Here is a 26,091-nt window from a genome sequence, read left to right as displayed (position 1 = left end):
GTCTTAAATCTTATCAAATAGACAAAAAATGAACACAAATTTCACAGCAGTGCAAAGATAAAATATACATGATAAAAATGAACTCCCAAAAATATAGTTTGAGCTTTTATATACTGAACAATAAGTCAATATAGTAATTATCAGGACAGATGAACCGACAAATAGATCAAATAGATGACTGTATCCAGACTTGACTGGTTAACATCTTTTTAGTGATATTTAAACTCCAAATGCACGTGGCACCCCTGCTGTTGTCCTCTGTTTTACTCCCATCACAAATTTGAAAAATAATGACACATGTAGCCTTAAACTCCACAAGAATTTGCATTGTTCCTCTTGGAAACAGCAAGTAGGCCACTATGACACACATTGGTCATCTGTACGGCCGATCTCTTTTTTTTAGCCAATCACTGTCTCTAACTCCTCGTTGCAATTGTTTACTTGCAGTTCCCCTGAATAAGATGAGAGCCTGAATGAGAAATGCATGGCTAAAATCTAGTTAAGTTGCTAGATCAAAGAAAACAGTTACCGGGAAGGCATCCCAAGATTTGCTGGATCCTGTTCCAACTTGCTCAGATTCAAATTAAGCCCTGGTTCTAATGAAAAAAATCCTCTACTGGTTAGCCTGATCTGCCGCTATCCACATCCAGCTCTTTGTTGTGATGACGTTTATGTTACATGTAGACAATTATTACCCCATATAAATGTAATACCCCTACTTTAACAATAATAAAGCAATTGCTACAAAGGTTTTGGCCAAAAAAACAATGCTCTTTTCATGAATAATGCTACAATATAAGTTCCCATGTTTTGGACTGCTGTATTCACCATTTTCCATCCACTTGGGCATGGCTCCCCGGGGCTGGTTAAACTCTTAAATACAGACTTAAATAAAAGAACATATTTCTGACTGGACATGAATGCATCGCCATATTTGCACTGTGGGTGTTTACTATGAAGCATGGGCAGCAAATGAAGCATAAATAATCTATGTTCTGTACATTTATTCTTGGCCTCAAATACTCTGCGCTCAAGTTTGTTTACAGTTCTTTTATTATAGTTAATCCGATGTATCAAAGGGCCCAGCTATTTTCTGAGCTGTCATAATGTTTGCTCATCCAAAACAGACATGAGTTGTGTTTTTTTTTTTCATTCCCACATTTAACACACAAACTCTGCATTTAAAGTTCTTCTCTTAAACAGAAAACACACTGTTCCACCTGTGTGATGTCAAAAGATCGCTGTTGACTTTAAAACTACTGCTTCATGGCATCACAATGTGGAACAGAGTGAGACAGACTAATAATGCAAAAGTGAAGAGCACATAATGACAGAAGGGGTTCCAGCTGCTGCCCTGTGTGCTGTGACATTTACTGCATAAGGTTGAACTCTGATCTTTAACAAAAAGACTCTAGACAGTTTGGATAGAAGCTTTTAGCCACTTATCCTTGTTATGACTCACTTCACTTCGAGCACAGACAGCTGATGAATTAACGCCAGTCAAAAGTTTGGACACACTTTTAAATTTATGTTTCTTTTTTACCTCCATGATTATTTAAACTGATTTTCACTTAGATAAAAAAACCCTTTCTTTCAAACCTACTTTGCACTTTTGGCATTTCCTGACCATGACAAGACACAGTTGTGAAGTGAAAACCATTTCAGGAGACTTTATCAGGAAGAGGTGGCTGTTTTGAGGATTTAAATGTAAAATATATAAAATTCTTTCGCTTTTTTCTTTGCTACATAATTCTATATAGCATCTTGAATCAAAAAATGTAAAGTTGTAAAAAAACAACCCAAAAGCATCAACACTGCATAAGATGGTGTGTCCAAAGTTTTGACTGCTAACTGCTATTTTAGAAACAACATAAAGTTTCTGTCATGTCTTTTGGTTAAAAAGATAATAAGTTCATAAGTTATGTTAAAAAGTTAAAACAACTTCATAAATATATATGAATATTTCATTTAATTTTAGACGAAGTTAAAAAAGTTAAAGCGTGTCAGAGTGAGACCTCTGCAGTTTAAGTGATCATTGTGATGTTTACACAGAGTGAGCGCTTGTTACACAATTGATCTTTGATGTAATTTTCCTCCGTGAAAAGAAGGCAATGTTTTTGGCTAAATGTGCTCTTTATATGTTCGTGCCTGGGGAAATTTTCGTCTTTGTAAGTATTTTGTGTTCATAAGCACCTGTGAATGTTTTGAATGTATTAGTTATTTATATGAGAATTTAAGTTTCGTTCATTACCTGTAGCGGCCTTATGTATAATTTATCGCGTGTTCGTGTATTTTAAACAAATAGTACGTGCAATGTTGTAATGTACATTTTTGTGTTTGTTTCAGTTACACCATTAAAGTCTTCATTAAACAAGAAAAGTACGCCTTGTGTACGAAGCACTTTATTAAGTTCGCTAGCTGTCTAGCTTCGCAGAGTCACGTGTTGTGAGGGCAGCATAGTTTCAGACTTCAGTATTTCTGTCCACAGTCCAGTGTGAGGATTCATCTCCCAGCCTTCAAAATTACCTGTCACTATATCAATACAGGGAGCCTTACTTCATGACCTAATACCTCTGAAAGTCCTGTCTAAGTACCCAATTAGACTGCACATCACAGTGGGTAGGGGCAGTGGGCGCCATCTGAAATCCCGCCAGAAGAGCTGCAGCTGCACTTCACCAACAACTAAATAAGAACTGTGTCTGAAGTAGGGTTGTCAAAAGTATTGAATTCACAGGACAGAAATGAACCTTTCCTGAATAGCGAAAGAACTGTTCATGTATTGGTATCAAAAAGTAGGCATCGTTTAGGTAATAGGAAAAAAATTAAAAATCTAAAAGTGCCCGGCCCATTATGTTGCACCTCCAAAAATTGTCTCAGTGCTGCTCTGTGAGGCGATGGACCCCCCCTGACCTCTCTAATGCACCTTCACAGCGATGAGTTTATAAACACTTTTCACAACTTACGAAGACCAGAGCAGAGTTTTGCCCTCGCACAGTAAAGCTAACGACAATTAGCATGGTAACCGAACACTTCCTGATTATCGTACAGTAAAGCTCTTTATAATTAAATGCAGACAGCTGACTCACTTTGATCACAAGAGCTGTTTATACAATATATCTACACTGGGGAAAGACGAATACAATCGGGTCTTTTGGAGTTAGAGACAGTTTTAAGAGGACTCAAAGCCTTTAAAGCAGTAACTTTTAAAATACTGTTAAATATATTCTGAAATTACAATATAGTAGTGTATAGCAATTGTGTAGTTTCGTTTAGACATATTTAAGTCCTGAAATCGTCCTGTTTTAGTTTACGACACCTTAGTACAACATCAAATGCCAAGTTAATAAGAATTTACAGGGGATAGTGACCACTTTAAGAGTCTTTAAAGTTGCACTGTGTAACTTTCATGTAGAATTCAAATATTTGCTGAAAATAAAGCTAACTTAGTCCCCATTATTGTCCTCTCTAAGGTTAGTCATTGTTCAGTTGTGTAGGCCTAGTTTAGCCCTGAAATAGTCCTGTTTTAGACTCGGCGGTACTTGGAAAGCTAAATATTTTCTTGGGTGGTACTTGGTGTGAGAAGTTTAAGAACCACTGGTCTAGAATGTTCCACAGTATTGCATTAACAAACCCATTTAACTCACTAGCCCCTAAAAATTTAATGAAAATAGCTCCCTTTTATGCACTTGGGATCTATCAGTTGATAGACGTTAGATAATGGATTCCTGTTAATTTATCATCGCCTCCACATTAAATGACTTGTGCATATTAATTTATCTGCTGATTATTTGTGCCAAACACCTCCTCTCTATGTTCCCTATCACTTTTTCTGCAGAGATGGAGAGCACACCTACGATTCACTGGCACCATGACACAGTTATTGCATAAGAAACATGGCAACATTATCACATAGAATATGTGACATAGATATGATGCTGCTCTCACATGGTAATACAAAATAAAGTAAGATTTAATGTTGAAAATATCATTCTATTGTCTAAATAAAGTGTGTTTTAATTATCATTGTGGTATCGGAATTGGCATTGAGTATCAAGTCATTCGTATAGAAATCAGTTTTGAAATTTTAGTAAGGTGACAACACTACCACTAACCTTGTGACGTGATTCAGTAAAATTATTTTTTTCTACCAACCTGAAAAACTACACGGACTGCAGATATTTGAACCATTTGAATCAAGGACAATTTCAAAAAAACACAATTTTAAAAGGGTGTCTATTGCATTTCATTGCATCATTGGGTTTTAAATGCAGGGGAAGATACAAAAATAAGCCTAAGTGGGACTGCAAACTACTACTACTAAAAACATCTCAAAGCAGTCTTATGGTGGGAATTTTTTTATTTAAAGGTACACTACATTCACCATCTGCTTGTCTCCATGGAGATGTTATTGCTTTGTCTGGAATGCTCCACAGTATTTAAAGAACACATATTACACTATTTTTTGATATATGTTATAATGATGTTTCCTCAAAGGGTAAAAAGCAGCTGTTAACTTGAAAACTACTGCTTCATGACATCACAAGATGGAATAGAGCATTTTGAGCTTTAGAGAGGTAGACAGACAAATAATGCAGGATTACTCAAACGTGTGAATGAAACAAAACACAATTAACATGCAAGTGGCAACTATAAAGAAGTCATGTTGAAAATGATGTTTCAAAGATGAACTATGGTCTAAGACAGCATGTCCCTGCAGGGCTTCCGTAGGTGGTCATATGCTCTGATAACTATAGCTATGGAGGCGTGTAATTGAAATGAGTTAGATGCTCTGAAGAGTGAGAGAATTTTGTGAACCAGGCTGGTTTCGCCACTGTGGATTTTTAAAGTTTGTGCATATCTTATGACGCAGGGATATGACTGACGGCTCGGACATTATAGTGAACAGGGAGAGACGATGTCTATAAACAGTCTATGGTTTTGACAAAATGATGCAAAAAAGTAACTAATGTGGGAAACATAAAAATGAAAGAAGAGAAAATGTTGAAATGTTTTAAAATGTATTAACTGTAACATGTCACTAGGTTAAGATAATTACTTTTTTTTCCCAGACCAAGGTTGAGTTTATTTTCATACCTGACAGTTTAGACTGCTCACTAGCAGTCTTCCTCAAAGTGTTCATGTGACATTGCTGTGACGTGTCTGGTCAGCTGATTTAAACACATTTTGTTGCTGTCGTCCTGCAGGTCCGACGTCTTCAGGACAGTGAAGAAGACCGTCCCAGTCCATAAACATCATTGGGACAGAGGACAACAAACATTGTCGCTGGATTAAGGAGGCAACTGAAATACGGAAACGTGCCCATGGACAAGAGAGCTTTTTTACTCACACCTGGGATACTGTTCTGAAGAACTCAGACTGCAGATGGCGTTGTCGTCCTGCTTGCACCAATAGACAGCACCAAAATCTGTTTAAATCAGCTGACCGGACACATCACAGCAACATCACGTGACCACTCTGAGGAAGAGCGCGAGTGAGTAATTGAAACTGCCAGGTATGAAAACAAACTAAACCTTGGTCTGGAAAAATAATCTGTTATAAAAATAAATTAACAGAAGATCAGATTAACCTCATTGAACAATTACTATATCGACTTATCGTTCAAATGATAACAGTCACATTTTTATATAGCGATTTTCCACCTTCAAGGCACTCAAAGCACTTTACATCAAGGAACCACTCACACATTCACACACACACATTCATATACCAGTGTACGCAGACACTGAGTGAAGAGGGTTAAGCATCATGCCCAAGGACACAGCGACAGCATTCATCTGTGAGTGCGAGAGTCGAACCACCAACCTTTAGATCAGTGGACTCTACCAACTGAGCTACTGTCAATAAATGAAAACTGGAACCATATATTTTGGGGCTCAGTGCCATTTTTATGTAATTCAGTTATATTTGAGCTGTTGATGGTTGAATGAGTAACTTCTACAGCTAATTATCAGTCCATGCTACTATTTAGTGGTTGCAGTTCTTGTCTTTTAATGATACTGTCTCTGTAAAAAAAATCTTTCCTGGGATTATACTTCTTTATTTTACAGATTGTATAAAATAGTTTAAATATTAACTTATTATTCCTCCCACATTTCACTTGCTTTTTAATCATTGATACGGGGACATTTAATACAAGATCACATGACTGTATAAGTCTAAGGACCAGCCGCACCAGAACTGAGATGGAAAAAAAAAGTATATTTCAAGGACAAGCAAAGCTGGATACTTTGGTGCCACAATTGCAATTTAATAATCTAGTAACAAACTTTTATATTCACATCTTGCACATGTTTTTATTGTTTTAAATTAAACTTACATACTTGTTTTGTTTGTATTTTTCTGTATTTTGAACAAGGGCGCACGTGAAAAAGACAGTCTAAGTGCATTCATTGGGTCTCCCTGTATAAATAAAGATAAAAATTAAAATCTGAAAACATAAACCTTGCAAAATCTGTTATTGCGACAGGTCTACACATCACCAGGTGTTTTTGATGATCCAATTTCTTTTGTGCAAGTAAACACCAAAAATCTGATGTAATTATTATTTGGCTATTATCTGATTTTTACTTGCCACATTAAGGAAATCACTGAGCAGTCTCTAGAGTAGCTCCATCTGCCATTTTTAATTCCCTAAAACAACATAGAAAACATGATCTCAGATGGTCCTCTCCTCCTTCATCCTCGGGGTATTGTAGAATAAGTACAGTGTATTGATTGACTCTGCTCCATGGGCCCCAGTCTCTGCCTCTCTCCTCCGTCAGGGGACCCATCTGCCACAGCCCGTCTCAGCGCAATCCAGTCAATTCAATCAGGAGCAGACAAACTAAGGCCTCACTGCAGCAGATATGAGCCGTAATGGAGGGCTCTCACCTCTGAACTGTGTAATTGGTCTATATATAGTCTGTAATGGTTTAATCACATGGGAAAAGCTACTTAAAGTACATTAATTTTGCCATCTGTTCTGCCATAATGAACAATCACACGTCGGATTTTGCTATAATGAAGTAAAAGACATTTGAGTCCTGCATCTTGATTACATACACTACCAGTCAAAAGATTGGACACACTTTTTCATCTGTTTCTTCTTTATTTCCATAATTATTTACATTGTAGATTATCACTTAAGGCATCACAACTATGAATGATACGTATGGAATGGAGGAAACAAAAAAAAACATATATATATATATATATATATATATATATATATATATATATATATATATATATATATATATATATATATATATATATATATATATATATATATATATATATATATATATATGTGTGTATTTACATAAATACAAAATAGATATGTTTAATGCCATAACATGGATCATTCCAGGCAAAGCCATTCCATCCTCACGGAAAAAAGCAGGTGGCAGACCCCTCTCCAGAAACACAGAGCTAGACCAGGACCCTAAGCAAGTCTACACGAGGACTACAACAGGATGATACTATGGCCAAACTGGACAAGTAAATGCAGCCTATATGTAATTTGAGTTGGCTAATTTTACATTTGTTTGATTATAAACTTCCAAAAGAAATTGCAATACTGTCAACTGGACAAATGTTTAGGAGTGAAAAGATTTTGTCAGTCATTCAAAAGGGTTCTTCAGTTCTGAAAGGGCACTGGTAAGTCACTGCCAAACATCTGAAAACTACACCCTAGTTGTTTACAGTAAAGAGTGTATAAGTTAAGTCCACTGAACTGCCCTAAGGTGTGAACTGTCACCTGAGTCATATTTTGCATGATCTAAGTCTGAGGACAAAGTTGTAACTGGCTGACAATTTGGACCTCACTCATTTAACATTTAACTTCAACTCCACTGTCAGACCCAGATAAAAATAAACAAAACAAGGATGGTCAGAGTATGCTAATGGCAGTTCACACCTTAGGGTAGTTCAGTGGAATTTAGTAATAACAGATAAGTTTTACTACAAACAGCTAGGGTGTGTTCATTTCAGTCAGTCACTCTAAAACTATTGATTGACACACATTTTGATTGATGAACCCATAGACTACTACTAAAGCTATTTCTTCAACACTAAAATAAAAATGAGTTGTGAACAATCTTCCAAAATAACAACCTTCCAAAATAGGACTCAGGTGACAGTTCAGACCTTAGTGTAGTTCAATGGACTGAAGTAATAATAGATGCTGCCTTTCTGTAAATAAGAGATGTGTTAGTTTCAGTGTAATTAGCTCCTTCAGACAGATATAAGGCAGTTTCCTAAAGAACCCTCTCAGAATTTTTTGATGAGTGTCAAAACGTCTTCACTCTTAAAAACTTTTGATTGACAGATAAACCCATAAATGAAAACTAAAGATATTTCTAGAAGTCCATCAGAGTCAAAACACACACACAGAAAAATGATATATATATATATATGATTCAGGGTAAACTCACCAGCTGCAGGTTCTGAAGAAGCAAAGAGTTTGTTGTCCAAAGTTTGGCTGATGTCACAGAAGACCTCCTCCTCATCCCGGTCTGCATCAAGCTGAAAGACAAAAGTGAGTAGGTTTGTCAAAAGTATAGAAACTTAGATACTATTCGATAATAAAACTAGTATAGAAAACTACGTACAATGACAATTTTATGGGTCCATAGCCGACAATATGCACCAATCTGTTTTCATTTCCTGAACAGCAAAACCCTACAGTCTATTTCAGCCCGTTATCTCTCTTTGATTAAGCTAATGCTGGCTCGCCTTCAGGATGTTTCCTAGGCAATTTGCATGCTTATATATCACATTGAGATATGTGCTCCTATTGTCATTTCAAATTGGAAGAAGTTTAAAGCAGGACTAATCCCACAGTCTAAATCAGGAAGTTAACCAGAACTAAATCCGGTCTAAAATAGGACTAAAACCAAAGGCTAAACCAGGAATTTAACCAGGACTAAATCAGGTCTAAAATAGGACTAAAACCAAAGGCTAAACCAGGAATTTAACCAGGACTAAATCAGGTCTAAAATAGGACTAAAACCAAAGGCTAAACCAGGAACTTAACCAGGAACTAAACTAGGACTAAATAAGCAATAGCCAATTCAAATCCTTATGTATCGCACTGAGATATGAGCTCCTATTATAATAACTGGAAGAGAGAATCAATGTTTTTTAAATCTCTCCCATTAGACTCATGCAGATTTGCATCAATAACTACTCGTGCACTACAACCAAAGTGGTATGCTGTCGACAGAGGCATTTCCATACAGAGCCTGGCTGAGTCTTTGGGAAATGACTGGACTGTGAAGACTGGGATCCCTTCTGTGCTTAAGTGGATTATATAGAGCCTTTTAAGAGAGAATGGGGGGAGGAGGAGGAGGAGAAGGAGGAGGAGGAGGAGGAGGAGGAGGAGGAGGAGAGGAAGGATATTTAACCCCTTACAGTTCCAGGTCATTTTGGTGAAACTGCCTTTTTTCTCACCTCTTCAAATTAACATGTCATTAGTCATTATTGAACCCTCAGTAGTATATACACCAAGTACCAAGTCTGGAGTCTTTGTAATGCTAACACCCAATAGTTTTACCCACAGGTGTCAGAATCTCTGTAAGTATGTCTGTTAAGCATTTATACACTGGAACATACATAAAATAAGATTTTTGTCATCCTCGTCAAATGTTTTTTTGTTAAAAGGTGTAAAAAGCTGCAGTTGGTAGCTGGGCACTGAAACACACTATATCTGAACTAAAAAATACCGTTGACCTCTCACATTACAAATTTGATGAAAATATCTGTGAAAATGAGAATTTTAGACACATTTTATTAGTAGTAAATCCAGGCATTTTAATATAGGGACTTTTAAACCCACAGACATCAACGAGGGCGCTACTTAAAGTTCACAATGTAAGAAATCTTGATCTGCACATCCAGCTGCTCTGTCACTTATGGAAATGTATATAGCACATCAAAACACATTATAAAATGTATATTTGTACATAAAATGTCGTAAAACAAGTATTATGGGTCAAGTTAAATATATACTCACTAATTCCACACACTGCAAAAATAACTGCATAACTATGGCTTTTCTTCTAAGGTCTTTGCTAAATGTGCCAGTCATTGTAACAGTCTCTTGTTGCTGGAAGCACAGTAGTATATCACAGGTAGAACATTTACAGGGGTTTTTGCTTGACACTTCCTGCCCTTCACCCTGCCTTGTGTCTTGTCACCACCCAGGTTGTACACATGGCAATAATGCTTCTTCTCCCTGCTTCCTTCTTCCTGCTGTGTTCTGATGGCTCCTGCCTCTGCCGGCTCCAAGGCAAGAGTTTCTCTAAATGCCTTTTGGTGCATTGGGAATTTATCCTTTGATTTACAGTTTCCTTTATAGGGAATGAAGGCATTCACAACGGCAATGTCCACAAAAGAGTTACAAAACGGCTTGTACCATTTCTTTGTTTTGTGCAAAACCTCACAGTATCTGATGAGCGTATCTGATAGATCAACGCCGCCCGTGTGCCAAAGGAAAACCACAAACACACTGGCAACAAGCAAGTACAAAATAGAGAGGAATAAAGTAATATCATACCATGTACATAATTGTTATGTTAATACAGAAATAACATTGTGCATGTTTGTTGTTTAACTCTGTTCTGACAGTTATCAACAATAAACAAAGTCTGATCCATAACTCTCCACAGGAACATGTCAGAGCGCGCCTCACCCATGCACACAGATGAGATGCTAATGTGTGCACATCTTATATTTTACTAACAATAATGTAAAGTGCAGAATAAAAAACGCTTTCAATTAGTAGACAAATAAAGTCTAATCCATAAAGCAAAACACACAGGTACCAGAGCACATGGTTTACATGCAAGACGCTAATAGTTACACACATTATATTTTACCTATAAATATGTCAATATCAGAATAAACCACGCTTACCGACCGAGAACAGCATCCAATCCATCAAAAAATAACGTCCTTCACCCCTGAGTCCACCATGGAATCTTCACGCTTTGCCTCAAAGAGCCCCGTGTACAAGCTTGCACAAACCTCCACAGTGTCCTCGATGGCGTACTTCCTCTGTCCTGTCTGTTTTGTCATGTTAGGCTCAAAACTGTTGCTGTCTGACACAGAACCAAACACAATTGGTATCATTGAGAATATCTGTGTTGTAGTTTTGGAGCCTTTCAAGACCCAATTCACTAATAATCAATAGTTATCCAGCTGCATGACATGGATTAAACCAAGACTAAAGCCACAGTCTATATCGGAATTAAACCAGGAATTTAACCAGGACTAAACCACGACTGAATGAGCACTAAAACAGGTCTAAACTAAAAAGACCTATTGTGCTTGTGTCTGCTATATAACAATAATCTATGACACCCGTGGATCATTATTTTATAAATTAAATATCACTTTAAATAAGAATATTCATCTAAAACGACTTAATAAAAGAAACAACTCCTCTGATTTCCTCATTAGAACATTGCGGCGCCCAATACATACATCATATAGTTTTGACATTGATCAAGACTAAAAACTATTCAGGAAAGGTTATTTCCTATTGAACTCATATTTGCAAATATCAGCTTCGATACTTGTTCAAATTAGTATCTAACTGCAGGATTTGGGGAAAATATCGAATTGCAATTGTCTTGATTATGATTAGATTTGCAGTTTAATAAAAGGATTCAGTTCAAAGTTCACATTTTAAACAAGACCAAATGAACTGACGAACTAATACAAAAATAACATTTCAGAACATGTTTGTACAGATCTAAACTACAGGGTTAGCAGTTTGTAGAATAAGACAGGAGAGTTTGTTATTTGTGGAGCCTTCGCGATTTGTTAATTGAGTCCATTGAGTCTAAATTGTGATTTCGATTAGATTGTGATTAATCTTGCAAGCCTTTGAGTTTGAATAAGCACAGGGTGTCCATAAAGTCTAAATTTTAAAATTTAATTACAAAGGCAATTGATAAAATATATTAATTAGATTTGTTTTATTGTATTCAGTGGTTATAAAAGGTTGTAATCACATTGCATTTTTGTATTTCAGGTATGCTGTTGGTTAAAGAGGCATTCTTTTAAATGAACCACTAAGAAATGGCTACTCCTGAAGAGAAGGCGCAGTGTGTATCATGGGTTCTGTTGGGCTATGTTAAAGATATCGTGTATCAAACAAAGATAGGGACCTTATCAAACTAAAGCAAAAGATAACAGATGCAATTTTAACCAATGATGAGGTTATGCTACAGCGAACATGGCAACTAATGTGCTTCATGCAACTAATGGTGCCCATATACAGTAACTTTGGAAACCACTGAGTACAATAGAACAAGTCTGATTAAGATATCTTATCAATTGCCTTTGTAAAAATAATCCATTCTGTAAATTGTTAAGAGACTTAGACACCCTGTATCAGTATTTGGGCATTGATTTTTAGCTGTGGCCGATAGTGACAGTACATTTTACACTTACGCTTAATAAACCCAAGGACACAGTGTTAAACCAGCAGCAGATGACCCCCGCCTCTTGTCCAATCAAGCATCTCAATGCTCATTTCCACGGTGATTTGACATAATATGCAGATATAAAAGGTCATGTGTGTCTGTGAAGGAGGATAATGAATGTAGAGTATTAGGAATCCACTCTGTCTGCACAGTGTGTCCCCATGCTCCTTAACACCCTTAAACTGCATAAATTGATGCTAAAACATAGTTAACATGATTCATTTGAACAAGTATCAAGATATTCCAAAAGTCACATTCACGGGACAGAAATGAACCTTTCCTGAATAGCTTTAAAATTAGCTTGAGCTGTAAGACACATAGACTAGTACACGCCCATGGACCACTATGGAACCTATCTGGACGACTGAGGGATTACACCTAAGTTAGACCACATAAAGAGTGTTTTTACTATCATTAGGATCGGTATTGAGTATTAAGTCCAAATGTCCTGACAACTCTACTAGCAACAGTCAAGCAATCTAGTTTTACTACACTGGAATATGGTTTGGGAGTTTATTTGGCAGTTTCTGTTGTGTTTTGTTATGACAGACTTTAGGCAGAAGCGGATTCCTCCGACACCTGAGGCAGTGGTTCTAAATCACACCTGGAGAGAGCACACTGATCCTGGGGTACAATCTGTCAAACTCTCCCCTCTCCTCCTCCATCCTCTGCTGAAATTTACCGGCCACCTGCCTCCTCTGTCTACACATGCGCTCACAGCTGTCAATCAAACAGCAAAACTCTGAAAACCTGAGACCAGTGAGACAACGAAACCTGTGTCAAAACAAACTCCACCGGGCAGAGTTAGGGGCATTTAAAGTGGAACTATGTAACTTTTGCACTTGGAGAGTTTGCCTCATACTTGTCTCCATGGAGGTGTTATTGCTTTGCCTAGATTGTTTCACAGTATGGTATAGGGTTGTCAAAAGTATCCAAAATCAAAGGGAAACTAGATACTCATTTGTGCAAGTATCAATACTAAAAAAGTCACATTCAATGAACAGAAATGATACTTTCCTGAATAGCTTTAGCATGATCTTGAGCTGTGTCAGAACAATTATAAGACACATAGACTAGTATACGCCCATGGACCACTATGGAACCTACTTGAACGACTGAGGGATTATAAGGACATTTGGTACTATAAAAAAGTACTATTATTTAATGTTGAAACTCACATGCTACTGTCTAAATAAAGAGTGTTTTTATTATCGCCATGGTATCAGAATCAGTATTGAGTATCGAGTCAATTCCTTAGTATCCAAATCAAGTATGAAATTTAAACTTATTTACCTTCATAGATTAAAGCAGGTGATACCACAGAGCCAAGTAACGGGTCAGATCTGTGTAAAGGTGACCCCTCTGACAGTAAGAATGCATGGTTTTTTAAGGTATTTCTGAGTAAAAGCTAAAAGTAAAATCTGTCAACTGGAAGTGAAGACGTTTCGCTGCTTCACTCCTACAACCTTTTGTCCAGTTGACAGGTTTTACTTTTGGCTTTTACTTTGGATCAGACCTGGATGATTGATGGATTGCACAGACAGGTATTTCTGAGCAATATCTGTAGTAAAATAAATACGCTGAATGACCAAGAACGTTCCGCCCAAACAATAACATCTCCATGGTGATGTTTTTTTTTTGGTTCCTCCATCAGAAAAGCTACATAGGGAACAGTACATAGGGAATTTAGTGAGAAATATAGTCAGAAAATAGCTCGGAAGGATAGAAATTTGACTTTGGGTAAGTATATAGACGACTTACTTTTCAAAGCAACCCAGCAGACAGCTTTTCATAGCATGTCCAGAATTAGCTATGTACAACCATTTCATCTATAACATTGTTCCATTATAAAAACAATGGCGGTCTGCAACTTTTCTGGTTTAGGGTCAGGGCTGGTGTACGATTCATGGCCTCAAATTATCTATAAACACAATTTCAAGTTGTGATTACACGGTTTGTTTTGCCCTGAGGTAACAACCAATGACAAAGCACCTAAACCACCAGTGTCCCTCTTCAGCAGGTGTAGCGGTGCAGCAGACGGCGGACCACCTAAGATCTCTGCATTAAAGTCCTATTTCCTATAACAAGTCCAATCAGAGCACACCAAACAATTAGCCCGGGAGACACGATCAGCTCCCCAGATCTGGCTCTGAAAAGGTTGAGCAGATAGACCAGACACGACTCATTTCTCACTAATAAAACAAACCTGGTGTTATTCCCAAAGACGAGCGAAGGGGGAAGCTCAGAGACGATTCTGCCAAATGAACTGGTTTGGAAGATAATTGACAAATGTGTTTGCCCTTCCTCTGAGCGCTGAGAGAGGTTCATGTAAACTCTTATTTTGATGAAAAAAAGTCAGAATAATGAAATGCAATTGTTACTTTTTTAATGGTGATAGTAATCTTTATATTTTTGTAGTCTAGTCTAGTCTGGGGTCTAATTGTGAATGTATTTTTTAACTGTTGTGAGCGGTTGATTAAGCTTAAGGGGGCAGTCCATTAACTTATATAAATGGAGCAGAAGGCGCTGTCTTCATACCTGTGGAATGTTTTACTAATAAAAGTGAACCAAGAGTGAGGCAGTGTGCAGGAGTTTTCTTACATTTTTTTGAAGATATTTGTAAACAATTTATGAACAATTAATTTCCAACACTTAGAGCTTTAAAGAAGATGTATTGTGCTTGTGTCTGCTACAGTTCTAACACCTGTGGATCATTATGTTATAATTTTGATATTTTAAATCACATTATTGATCTAAAACGACTGTCTGTTGTGTCCAATGGGAGCTGATGTCGCTGTAAACATCATCACAACAAAGGGTCGCGCAGCCGTCAGCATCTCCTGTAGATAGACAGCTGCACATCACGCTAGTGAGTAGTTTTTTTTCATTTGTACCAAAATCACTACGCAACGCTGTAGAATCCTATTCCATCAATGATTAAGAAAATAAAACTAGAGAACAAAGAAAGTACAGAGCAGTGGGCATGTACCAGTGGCAGTCAAAACAGCAGTAGATCATAGTCCTACTCAAACATGAATGAACTCTAGCGTTAGCAGCAGGAAACCAGCCTCTTTCCTAGCACCCCATGCTAGGAAAGAGGCATTACCTTCAAGAGATTCACTCCAGATTGGCTTTTTGGTAGCTATGATACTCACAGTCAGAATTCCAAATATCAAACTTGGCTCCAAATTGGCCCCTATAACTGCAGCCTCGATAAGCTTCATTTAACTGGAGCCGAACGCTGTGGCCCACCACTATACACTATACACCCACCATTGGACTCAGTACAAAAAAGCCAGTCTACAGACGCTGCAGGTGGCTTATAATGACGCGTTGCGGGTGCTCTTGAGGAGGCCACGATGGACCAGTGCGACTGAAATGTTTGTCACTGCATGAGTGAATACATTGTAAGCTGTACTGAGAACTTTAATGTACAGGTTTATCTGCAGACTGAACAAGTCAGAAAATGAAATTATATTGTCACTCACAAGCATAAGATGCAGTGCAATTCGCTACCAATCCAGAATGTGGAGACATTGGTATGGTTGTCTTTTTAAAACATAGATGTTTATTGTTTTGTATTGTTACTGTCTGTCTGTTTTTTGAATGGACCACGAGTCCGAAATAAAGATGAATTGAATTGTGGGTGACGTCACATTCCCTTAGTCCACTTCTTTATACAGTTTATGTCTGTTATAATCTATGACACCTAACTTTGAGAGGGGAAATGAGAAAAGAAACAACTATAACATGGTTAACGATTCTGAAATGTTAATTTTGCAATGTTAAGTATGCTTTAATGTCAATAATAAATACAAGAAATAGTAGTTTACGTATAGTCTAGAGTAAAGAACCTATAGAATTATGGTCAAATAAAATCAAGTAACAGTTTTCTTATAATATATAATAACTATACAAAAAAGTGTCAATAAATAAGTGTATTGATGAAAACATATTATACAAAACTGACGTTTTTAACCTTTTAACCCTGTTATATTTTCGTCTTCTCATCAAAAACATAACTTGTTTTATTTTGTTTCATTCATACTTGTTTCATTAATCCGTTAATCCAAAGTTGTCTTCTGAGAAGTCAAAAATGCTGTGTTCGCATTTCACCATTTTAGTTGCATCAAAGATAAATCTACAGACTTATATGCCGTTTTGAAACCCATAAACCACCACCAGACTTGTTTTGCTTGTGTTTTAGAACAAACACAGGGCTCTATATGCATGGTATTAACTGGGGAAAAGGACTTCAACTGTTTGCTTGTCAATGTCAATTCCTGTTGCTGACAGCAGAGGGAGCACCAATTCCTAAACGCCACACTGGAAACAAAGGTAAAGTTTATAAAGTATGTTTTCCAAATGCATTATGTTAAGCCAGAAAATGTGAAATACTCATCCCAAGGTGTCAGCATCAGCAAGGTTAAATGAGAATTAATGCCACAAGAATGCATAATACGTGTTATTTAAGAGCTTTAAGAAAATACCACATATAAGAAGTAATTGTTTGTGCATATTCAACAAGCAAATTACCTACTGAAATAAGATCAAATACACATCAAATTAAGCAACGGTTTCCTTGAAAAACACAAAAAAATGGAACTATGGAACTTTTCAGGCGGAAGGTACACCACTTGCTTGTCTACATAAAGGTGTTACTGCTTTACCTGAAATGTTCCACGGTATTGCATTAATCTCTACAGAGACAAGCAGCTTTCAGTAAGAAGAAATGTTACATAGTCCTCAGACCTTTAACAACATGTTTGTTTTCCTATAGGCAAATTGAACTGTTTTGGAGTTGTGAGTTGTTGTGATGGTTAAATAAGTTAATGTGGGATAAATAAAGCTTCTATCTCTGGCTTAAAACTCACAACAAACTGCTTGAAAAATTGATACGCCTTGTTAGTGGGTGGATTCTGACGTGACTGTTTTTTTTTTATAAAGTATTTAAACAGGAGACAAATGATTGAGGTGACATTTAACATGCCAATTTGAACTGCTAACTGAAAAACCAACCCGTCAGTAGCATTGTCCTCGATGGAGTTGTATTGTATCAGTATTGACAGCAGAGCGCTCAGTCAAAGATACGTGAGTCACTGTAATGTGACTTTCACTCTTTTCAACCTGACATTTCAAACAATAGCCTGTCTCAAAGTCTAAACCATTCCACATTTCAACAATCATTAATGTAGAAATACAAGTAGCATCGGATCCAGCCATTTCCGTCTGACTATGGGAGACTATGGAAGCCTCAATTGGACATTCTGAAAAGATTTGATTTGAATATTTTTCTTGAATACAGTTTATAGTAATGCACTTTAACTATCCTCAATAACTCATGAACAAAGACTTATTCATTAAGAACAAATAGTGTATTAAATAGAGGGTAATTTATTTTATTATGGGGTACACATAGCATATTTAGACCATGTTAGATTGAAAATGCTATATTCTCCAAGTTTCAGTTTTGTTTTTGATGCTCTGAGTTCCCCCTCCCTGAGCTCTCTATGCTCAATCACTCCCCCATCAGAGAGCTAGCCCATTAAAATTCCACATTCCGCTAATGAAACAACCCTGTTGCGATGTGCTAGGTTTGTGAAGTTGTAGTATATTGTTTTGTATTATGCTTTTGTGTATTTATGGATAGTGGGCTGAGTCTTGTACAGGATCGCTCAGGTAACTGTAAGGAGGGCTAAAAATCAAAAATTACCCTCTCTTTAACACTAAAAACACAAAGCACTTTTCTAATGAATACTTCTTTCCATTCATTGAACAGGTAAATAAACAAAATGCACTTTTTTCATTGAGTAAATTGTAAAAAACAAAAACAAAGCGTGAGATGAGATTAGGTATTCTATTATTGGACAGTCTCTCCCGAGCCCCTGTCTTCACTTCAACCTGTCTTATAATTCCCAAGGGAGACAGTTAAAAGGCGGATTAGACCTTTTTATGTCCATAGGGGCAAAATACACATCAAAAATACTTAAGAGCCAATAAATACAAATAAGTAAATGGTGCAAACAGGTGGATAATCTGTATTGATCCTGTGTGTCAACCATTTGATACAAAGATTAACTTCATGGACCCCAGGGAGCTTATCCTGGCCTGCTCCATTATTGTGTAAGCAGCTGTTTGTGTACCACATTAGCTTGTTTTGCAGCCTGGCTCCTGCAGAGAGTGTATGGGCTGACAGCTTATAGACACAGGTAAGTACAGGGGGTCAGGGCTGTTCTATAAGTGGAGAGGGGGAGGAACTTTCACTGCTTTCGATTGGAGATATGGCCCTGGTTGAGGTTCAAGTGTGGCACAAATATGAACCACAAAAATGCAGACTTTATATTTGCTCTTTGAACATAACTGTGCAAGGAGAATAGAGCAGCAGGAGAGATAGAGAAAGAGGGAGAGAAATAGAAGAGAGGAGAGAAAGGGATAGAGGAGAAAAGAGAGAAGGAGGGAGGAAAGATAAAAAGTGGATAAAAAGAGAGGGAGAAAGAGAAGGAGAGAGAGAAGAAAAGAAGGGGGACATACAGAGAAGAGGGAGTATGTCTTCATTAGAATAACTCCAGTGGGAGAGCAGCGCTGGCTCTGTTCATATTCAAGCTATTTATAAGTAGCACTGCAGTCGAATGGAGGTACAGACAGGCACACCCTAATGAACTAACACATTCCACTGAAATACAGGCTGTCCATAAAGTCTTACAGTTTTCAATTTTTATTACAAAAGCAATTGATAAGCCATATTAATTAGATTTATTATAATGTACTGTGGTTATAAAAGTTTTTAATCACATTGCATTTTTGTATTTCAGGCATCCTGTTGATTAAAGAGGCATCTTTTTGAATGAACCCCCTAAGAAACGGCTACTCCACAATGTGTATCATGGTTTAATGAGACAAAATCTGATATGCAGACTCAAGTAAACTACAGAATAAAGTATGGAAGAGATTCACCACCTCCATCAATTCATGCATGACACAAGAAATGTATGGCGACACGGACAGTGTTAGATAAAAAGAGAAGTGGGCCGACAAGAACATCTGAGACAAACATTAATCGTGTAAAAGAGGTGTATTAAAAAGTCTGGAAACCACTGAGTGAAATAGAACAAGACCAATCAATAAGATCAATTGTCTTTGTAATACTTTGATGAAATTTTAGCCAAAATGTTTTATAACCACAACTCCAAACACTGTTTTTAAATTTAGATGTCCAAAAATAAAAAAATCAGGAAAAAAACCTAAAGTAGATTGGCAAATTGTAACAAAAAATGTGAAGGAATAAATCTGTTTTTTTTTTTTTGTTGCATCTAAAATGTCTCCATGGCAACAAGCAGATTGCCTTAACCAGGAGGGTTCCATAGTGCACCATTTATGATCATCCTTGCATTATTTTATTTTGTATTGCACTGTTTGTAGGTGTATACAGATTATAATACACAAAGATAATAAAAAACACTCAGAACAGAATGTCATTTTCAACATTAAATCGTAGTACTTTCTTTTATGTTACCATGTGGCCTTATATCTGTGTAATCCTTCAGTCGTCCAGGTAGGTTCCATAGTGGTCCATGAAGGAAAGGTGAGATCACTTTTTCTCAATATATACACCTCTACCAGCATAAAGTACAAAGTATCAGAGCAGATTGAATCACGCACAAATATTTAGCCAAGTCATTAGTCTGTTCTCTGCTTGTTCAAATCATTTTCATGTACTTAAATCAGCTGACAGAGTACGCTTCGTGCCTTTCAGAGCCAATTTAGTTATGTAAAAACAAATAAGAGAGACCAAGACTGAGCAGCAGGAGCTCAAATTCACAAAGAGGAGGATTTTGGCAGAAGAAGTGTTTGAAAGTGTAATTGCCTACGTGCAGTCCTTAAACACAACACTCTGGCATTTTCTACAGATTTTAACAAAGAACATAATGTAAGGAGCTCAGTGGGGTTTCTGGAAGCTTCATCAAATCCGTCTTTCAAATATTAAAAGGGGGTTATTATGCAAGATCGACTTTTTGCAGCCTTCTACCATCTTATAACGTTCAAAAAGGTGCCTGAAGAGGTTTTAGATGTGATTCATGCATGTTTGAGTAATCTAGCGATCTCTCTGGGCCCTATTCAAACCCTCCTTATAGTGAGCAGTATGAGCCTGTTTAGGACTCTCGCAGGTCAATTTTCCATTAATCTACAAAAGCAGGATAAAAAAGAATACACTACAACTTCACAAACCCGGCGCGATGTGCAGTAGTTTCCCAATTAGGAAACTGTCATTTGTATAACTGCATTAGTTGTTTCTTATATAACTTTCTGGGTGAGGATCAGCCAAATGTTTCTCTCCATGGAGATGTTATTATTTTGCCTAGAATGTTCCCCCGTATGTTGTTAAGCTTATCTATCACCATGGAGACGGGTGATGTAACCAGGCTAAGTAATGGGACAGATCTGTGTGGCGACACCACTCACCGTAAAAATCCAGTTTATTCTTTTTTCAATGTATTTTCTGCACGTATGTCTATGGCAGAATGTTTTGTTACCATGGCAACAAAATGCACACATTAGCACATTTTCAAGAGCCTGTGATCAATGTGAGTGTTCATGCTCCAGTTCAGGCGTCAACAAAAAAGGTGACACTGAATAACTGAAATTGTTGCTAGCTAGCGACCTAGACGTCAATGTTATTTGAGAAAGATTTGCTTAAGAGTACAAATCATCTCACCTGTTATAGCTCCAGATAAATTTGTTCTTTATAGTCAGATTATGTTAAAGCAAAGCTCAGATTAAAGTCTAACAGAGCTTCAGACAGAGCCGTGCCTCTAGTTAGCATCACACCCCCATGGAATGTTGATATACTCAGCTGCAAAGTATTAATAATATTTAATACAGATGGTGGTAGCTAAAATGAATGTTGTTAAAATGCAAGTTTTTGTTATAATACTGTTCTAGGGTCTAGTCACTAATACATCAACATAAGTGAATTCATATTGTATATTTCATGGCAAAGTACAAAGTTATTAAAAGGAAAATCTGTCTCTTGCCTCTAATCTGGGAGTATAGCATCATCACACTGTTGGATCTGAAATGTACCAGTACAGTTTGTAATGACAGTCACCTCACCTGGAGTTCATACCACTCTTCTGTTATGTTTTCAACCACAGTTTTCACTTCAACTCAGAAAATCATTGCAGTTTGTCTCTCAAAGGAAACCTGTGTGTGTTTTTCAATCTACTGCCTTAGAGCTACAAATGGATTTGAGAGCGTTGGGATGGTTCTTTCCTCAGGCAAAAAAAAGAGCTGGGTTTCCCTGCTTCTTGGGGACTTTACATTAACTTACATGCTATCCCTGGAGACTCATCCTAAACCTAACCCCATGACTATAAGCTATGTTGATTTAAAGCCACAATACGTTACTTTTTAGCAAAACAAAAATTCAAAGATCAACTCAAACGCTATTCCAATGACCACATAATGGTTTTACTCAAGATGGAAATAACAATGATCTAAATCATGAAAAGAAGTATTTATGTAGTCATTCTAAACAGACATAATGTATATTTGGTTTCACACTAAATTGCTTGTTGTGTAGACAGCCTTTGGGGACCTCTGTAGCGCCTCTGACTCCCCTTTGGGAATTACTGGACTAAAGTGTTCAATTAAAGCTTTAAGCATATATTCTTTATGTATATCTATATATCCATATTTTGTCAATCTCTAGTTTAAACTGCCAGAAAAGTGCGTTTCTTGTGCATAAATTGAAACATTTACTGATGTAAAACTATAATAAATATTTACCGCAGGTACTATCCCACCAAAGGTAGCCATAATTATAAAAAATGAAATTATAAAATATAAAATCCCAGTGTAAAAGAAATACCAATGCAATGTAAATACCAAAATGAAATGATCGCAAACAAACAGCCTAGCTCCTTACAGTGACGATGAGGCCGCGCTCCTGGAAGTACTTGACCAGGGGGATGGTGTTCTGCTTAAAGTTGGTGAGCCTGCGGTCGATAGCTTTGGGGTTGTCGTCAGGGCGACCCTGTTGCTCCGCCCTCTTCTGCAGCCTCTCCTTCAGATGGTGATTAGTGCAGGCCAAGAACACCACAAGGTCTGGAGTACAGATCTGTCAATAATGGACAAACGGAGCACATTATAGAACACAGGGAGGTATAATGTAGGTTAAGTTATACTGTGAAACGTCAAGACAGTTTTAGTTAGGTTTTGCTTAGGTTGCTTTCATACTATGATTGTCGAAGAATTGTACACATACTACCCAGATCAATACTAAAAATACTAAAAAGATGATATTATAAAGTAGATAAAGTTGAAATTTTTGTATAACACAATATCAACCAGTGCACACCACATTAAAACCAGCACTAAATTAAAGACCAAACCAGGTCTGGATCACAAAGATGAGACTGTGACGCTCCCTTAACAAAGTACAATGACCTTTTATCGGTATGTGTATGTGTGTATGCGTGTATGTATGTGTGTATGTATGTAGACTACCTCGCCAAAAAAAAGTCGCCGCCAAATAAGGTCACACGCTCTTTAACAATATTTCGTTGGACTGCCTTTAGCTTTGATTACGGCATGCATTCGCTGTGGCATTGTTTCGATAAGCTTCTACAATGTCAAAAGATTTTTCTGTCCAGTGTTAATTAACATTAATTTTTCACCAAGATGTTGCACTGATGATGGTCAAGTCTGACCGCTGCACAAAGCCTTCTCCAGCTCATCCCAAAGATTCTCAATGGGGTTAAGGTCTGGACTCTGTGGTGGACAAACCATGTGTGAAAATGATATCTCATGCTCCCCGAACCACTCTTTCACAATTTGAGCCCGATGAATCCTGGCATTGTCATCTTGTCGTGTCATCAGGGAAGAAAAAATCTACTGATGGAATAACCTGGTCATTCAGTATATTCAGGGAGTCAGCTGACCTCATTCTTTGAGCACAGTCTCTTACTGAACCTAGACCAGACTCATACTTATAGGCTCGTACCTATTTGATTAGTTAAATCCAGGTGGCGACTTTTTTTTTTCTTTTCATGTATGTATGCATGTAAGTATTTCTGTATTTCTACCAATTATCACACACACACATATATACATTGGTAGAAATACATACATACTCTATGGAAGGAGTTCGGCGGAGGTCAAGACACGCACCCGACTCATATGATTCGCGGACTGCGAGCGTTTCCAGACGCTAGCCGTGTCCTAATTCGACAAATGCACCCTTTGCTGTGCCTATCTAACACTGCTCCCTCTAAGCTGCGCGCGTGCTCAATTGCGCACTGCTGACACGGTCTCCGCGCACAGAAAATCTGTGCTGCACACAAAAAAATCGAACCGGAGTTGAAAATAAAATAAACACACAACAATTCATTCTGCGCTATTTTTCAATGTGAGACAGTGAGTGTGACCGGGGACGAGCTGCTCCAGACAATTATGTGATTCACGTATTTGCGCAGCTCATCAACATTATTGACAGGCGTCCTCATGAGCCGCTACCAGAGTTTTAGCCGATGTGGCCGACGTGGAGTGAAAACTCGCTGAAGATTCTAAGTGCTGTTTAACCCCTTAATGTTCCGACGGCCCACCCTCGGGCAAAGATCCGCGCGTAAAATTACGCGCGCGTAATTGCGTTTTACGCACTGTTTTGCAGCAGTTTTGCATTTTAAACATGACGAAACGGACAAAACAAAGGAAGTACGCAACCGAGGACACTGTGGATGTTTGTACAAGTTAAACTAGAGGCATCTCGGACCTGGAGCGGTTCGTGGAACTGAGTGAAGATCATGATGGACTGAGGAGCAGAGGACCTTATGATTTGATGGACTGGATGCTGTTCCTGATCGGTAAGCGTGGTTTATTCTGCTATTGACTTAATTGTGGGTCAAATGTGTATTACGTGTAATCATTAGCATTAGCTAATGCCAATCTGTAGTAATAGAGCAGCTGGGTGTGCAGATACAGATTCCTCTCAATGTGTATTGGTCATTGAATACTGTCACTTCGAACGGCATAAAAACATATGACATAAAAACGAAGAAATGGAACAGACTTTGCTGTGAAAATGACATGAGAGTGGCCAAGGTGAAGCCATGCATTTCTGACCTGGTCTCTCAAAGGCAACAATAGAAGTCACACTGATTTGCAGTAAATATTCATTATTGTAGCCTAATGGAAATTAGATGATGGGTGCGTGTTAAAATGTTAAAAATAATAAAAAGCATAAATACAGTAAGTTCATTATTGGAATACATAATACAATAGAAAATTTAAATTATTTCATTGTGGTAGTGTTAAAAAAGGTCATGTCTTTGTGAAAAGGTATGTATGTAATTTGTTTATGCATTGTATTGGTTTTATTCTTTGAACACAGTGATGTTAATACACGGTTTAATTTGTGCACCAGTAAAACATACATATGTCTTGAATTTGAAAAAAATTATATTTTATTTTTCAATAAAGAGGGGTTCGGTGAATGTGCATATGAAACTGGTGCGGTTCAGTACCTCCAACAAGGTTAAGAACCACTGCTCTACAAGGACATTTCTTATTCCTTCGGTGAAAGTAGATAAGTATTTTCTTTGTGTGCCACCTGTTGGCTCCATTTATAGATAAACATAGAGCGGTCCCTGTCCTAGGGGGCTACAGTGTGCAGAGTAATGGCAAGTATTTTCTTTGGAATTCAGTAAACATAAAATATGAGGTATTTTCAAATTAAATATTAAATTTACTGATAACAAATGTAATGCTATAATCCAGCATTGTGTGCCCTACACAAATCATACAAGATAAAAACATTGGGCACAAAGGCCAAGTTGTTTGTAATAATTTTGTGTTATCGTAATCAAGCCGATTATCCAATCAGAAATGAGTCTCTCATTTGAGTTGCCAGTTTTAATGCTGAAATCTTGTTTGTTTGTAAATTGTAGAAAATTAGCATTTCTCACTTTTAGACTTGCAACAATGCACCTTGTTTGTTTAGTGTAATTGCTATGCCCACATTAAGTAAATGCACACATCCATAATCAAAAGGACTTTCTCTTTCTGTCTAAGCCGCAGAACCTGCAGCAAATCATGAATCAATGCTAGTGCAGCCTCTGCAGCTCAGTGACTGAGGCTCTGAGCTACATGAAACATGGACTGTCCATATAGTGAGAATGAGAAAAACTTGTATGTGTCCCCTATCAGCAGGTTAAGACACTGGTTGTGATTGTCGTACTCTCATGGCTGAGTGATATGGTGATAAAAATCATCTTTTGACAATATGCAATTTTGGTCATATTGTCAGATCACGATTCAGTAATTCTTCATAAAATGCAGCTCTCGGCTCAAAACAGCAAGGGAAATGTTGAATTAACCAATCATTGTGAAGAGTGAACTCTCAAGACAATTAGATGAGTTGAGCTTGATAAAATTGAAATTGTGAACCATGGAAGAAAACCATGACGTCATTTTTTTGGCATATCTCCTACCCCTACCCCTTGAAATAACACAACTATTAGAAACCACTCAATGAATCTGACACATGAAAGTGTCTGGAAGCATGTCAGAGTGTAGCACAGATTTGGAAGACTGCGCTCAC

At 37.4% G+C, this 26,091-nt stretch overlaps 1 protein-coding gene across 1 annotated transcript in view; it reads right to left on the bottom strand.

Annotated features, from left to right (window-relative positions):
• Nucleotides 1-26,091, bottom strand: part of ak5 (adenylate kinase 5) — a 118,232-nt gene that overhangs the window by 35,328 nt on the left and 56,813 nt on the right. Inside the window, exons 6-7 of the mRNA XM_033983151.2 lie at nucleotides 22,420-22,611; nucleotides 8,436-8,526 (exon numbers count right to left, since the gene is read on the bottom strand). Of these exons, the coding sequence (XP_033839042.1) occupies nucleotides 8,436-8,526; nucleotides 22,420-22,611 (283 nt within the window). The remainder of the gene's footprint in view (nucleotides 1-8,435; nucleotides 8,527-22,419; nucleotides 22,612-26,091) is intronic.

Source organism: Periophthalmus magnuspinnatus, chromosome 17, assembly GCF_009829125.3.
Source record: "Periophthalmus magnuspinnatus isolate fPerMag1 chromosome 17, fPerMag1.2.pri, whole genome shotgun sequence".
Taxonomy (NCBI): Eukaryota; Metazoa; Chordata; class Actinopteri; order Gobiiformes; family Gobiidae; genus Periophthalmus; species Periophthalmus magnuspinnatus.
Note: the sequence above shows the minus strand (reverse complement) of the source record. Positions and strands in the feature narration are given on the sequence as shown.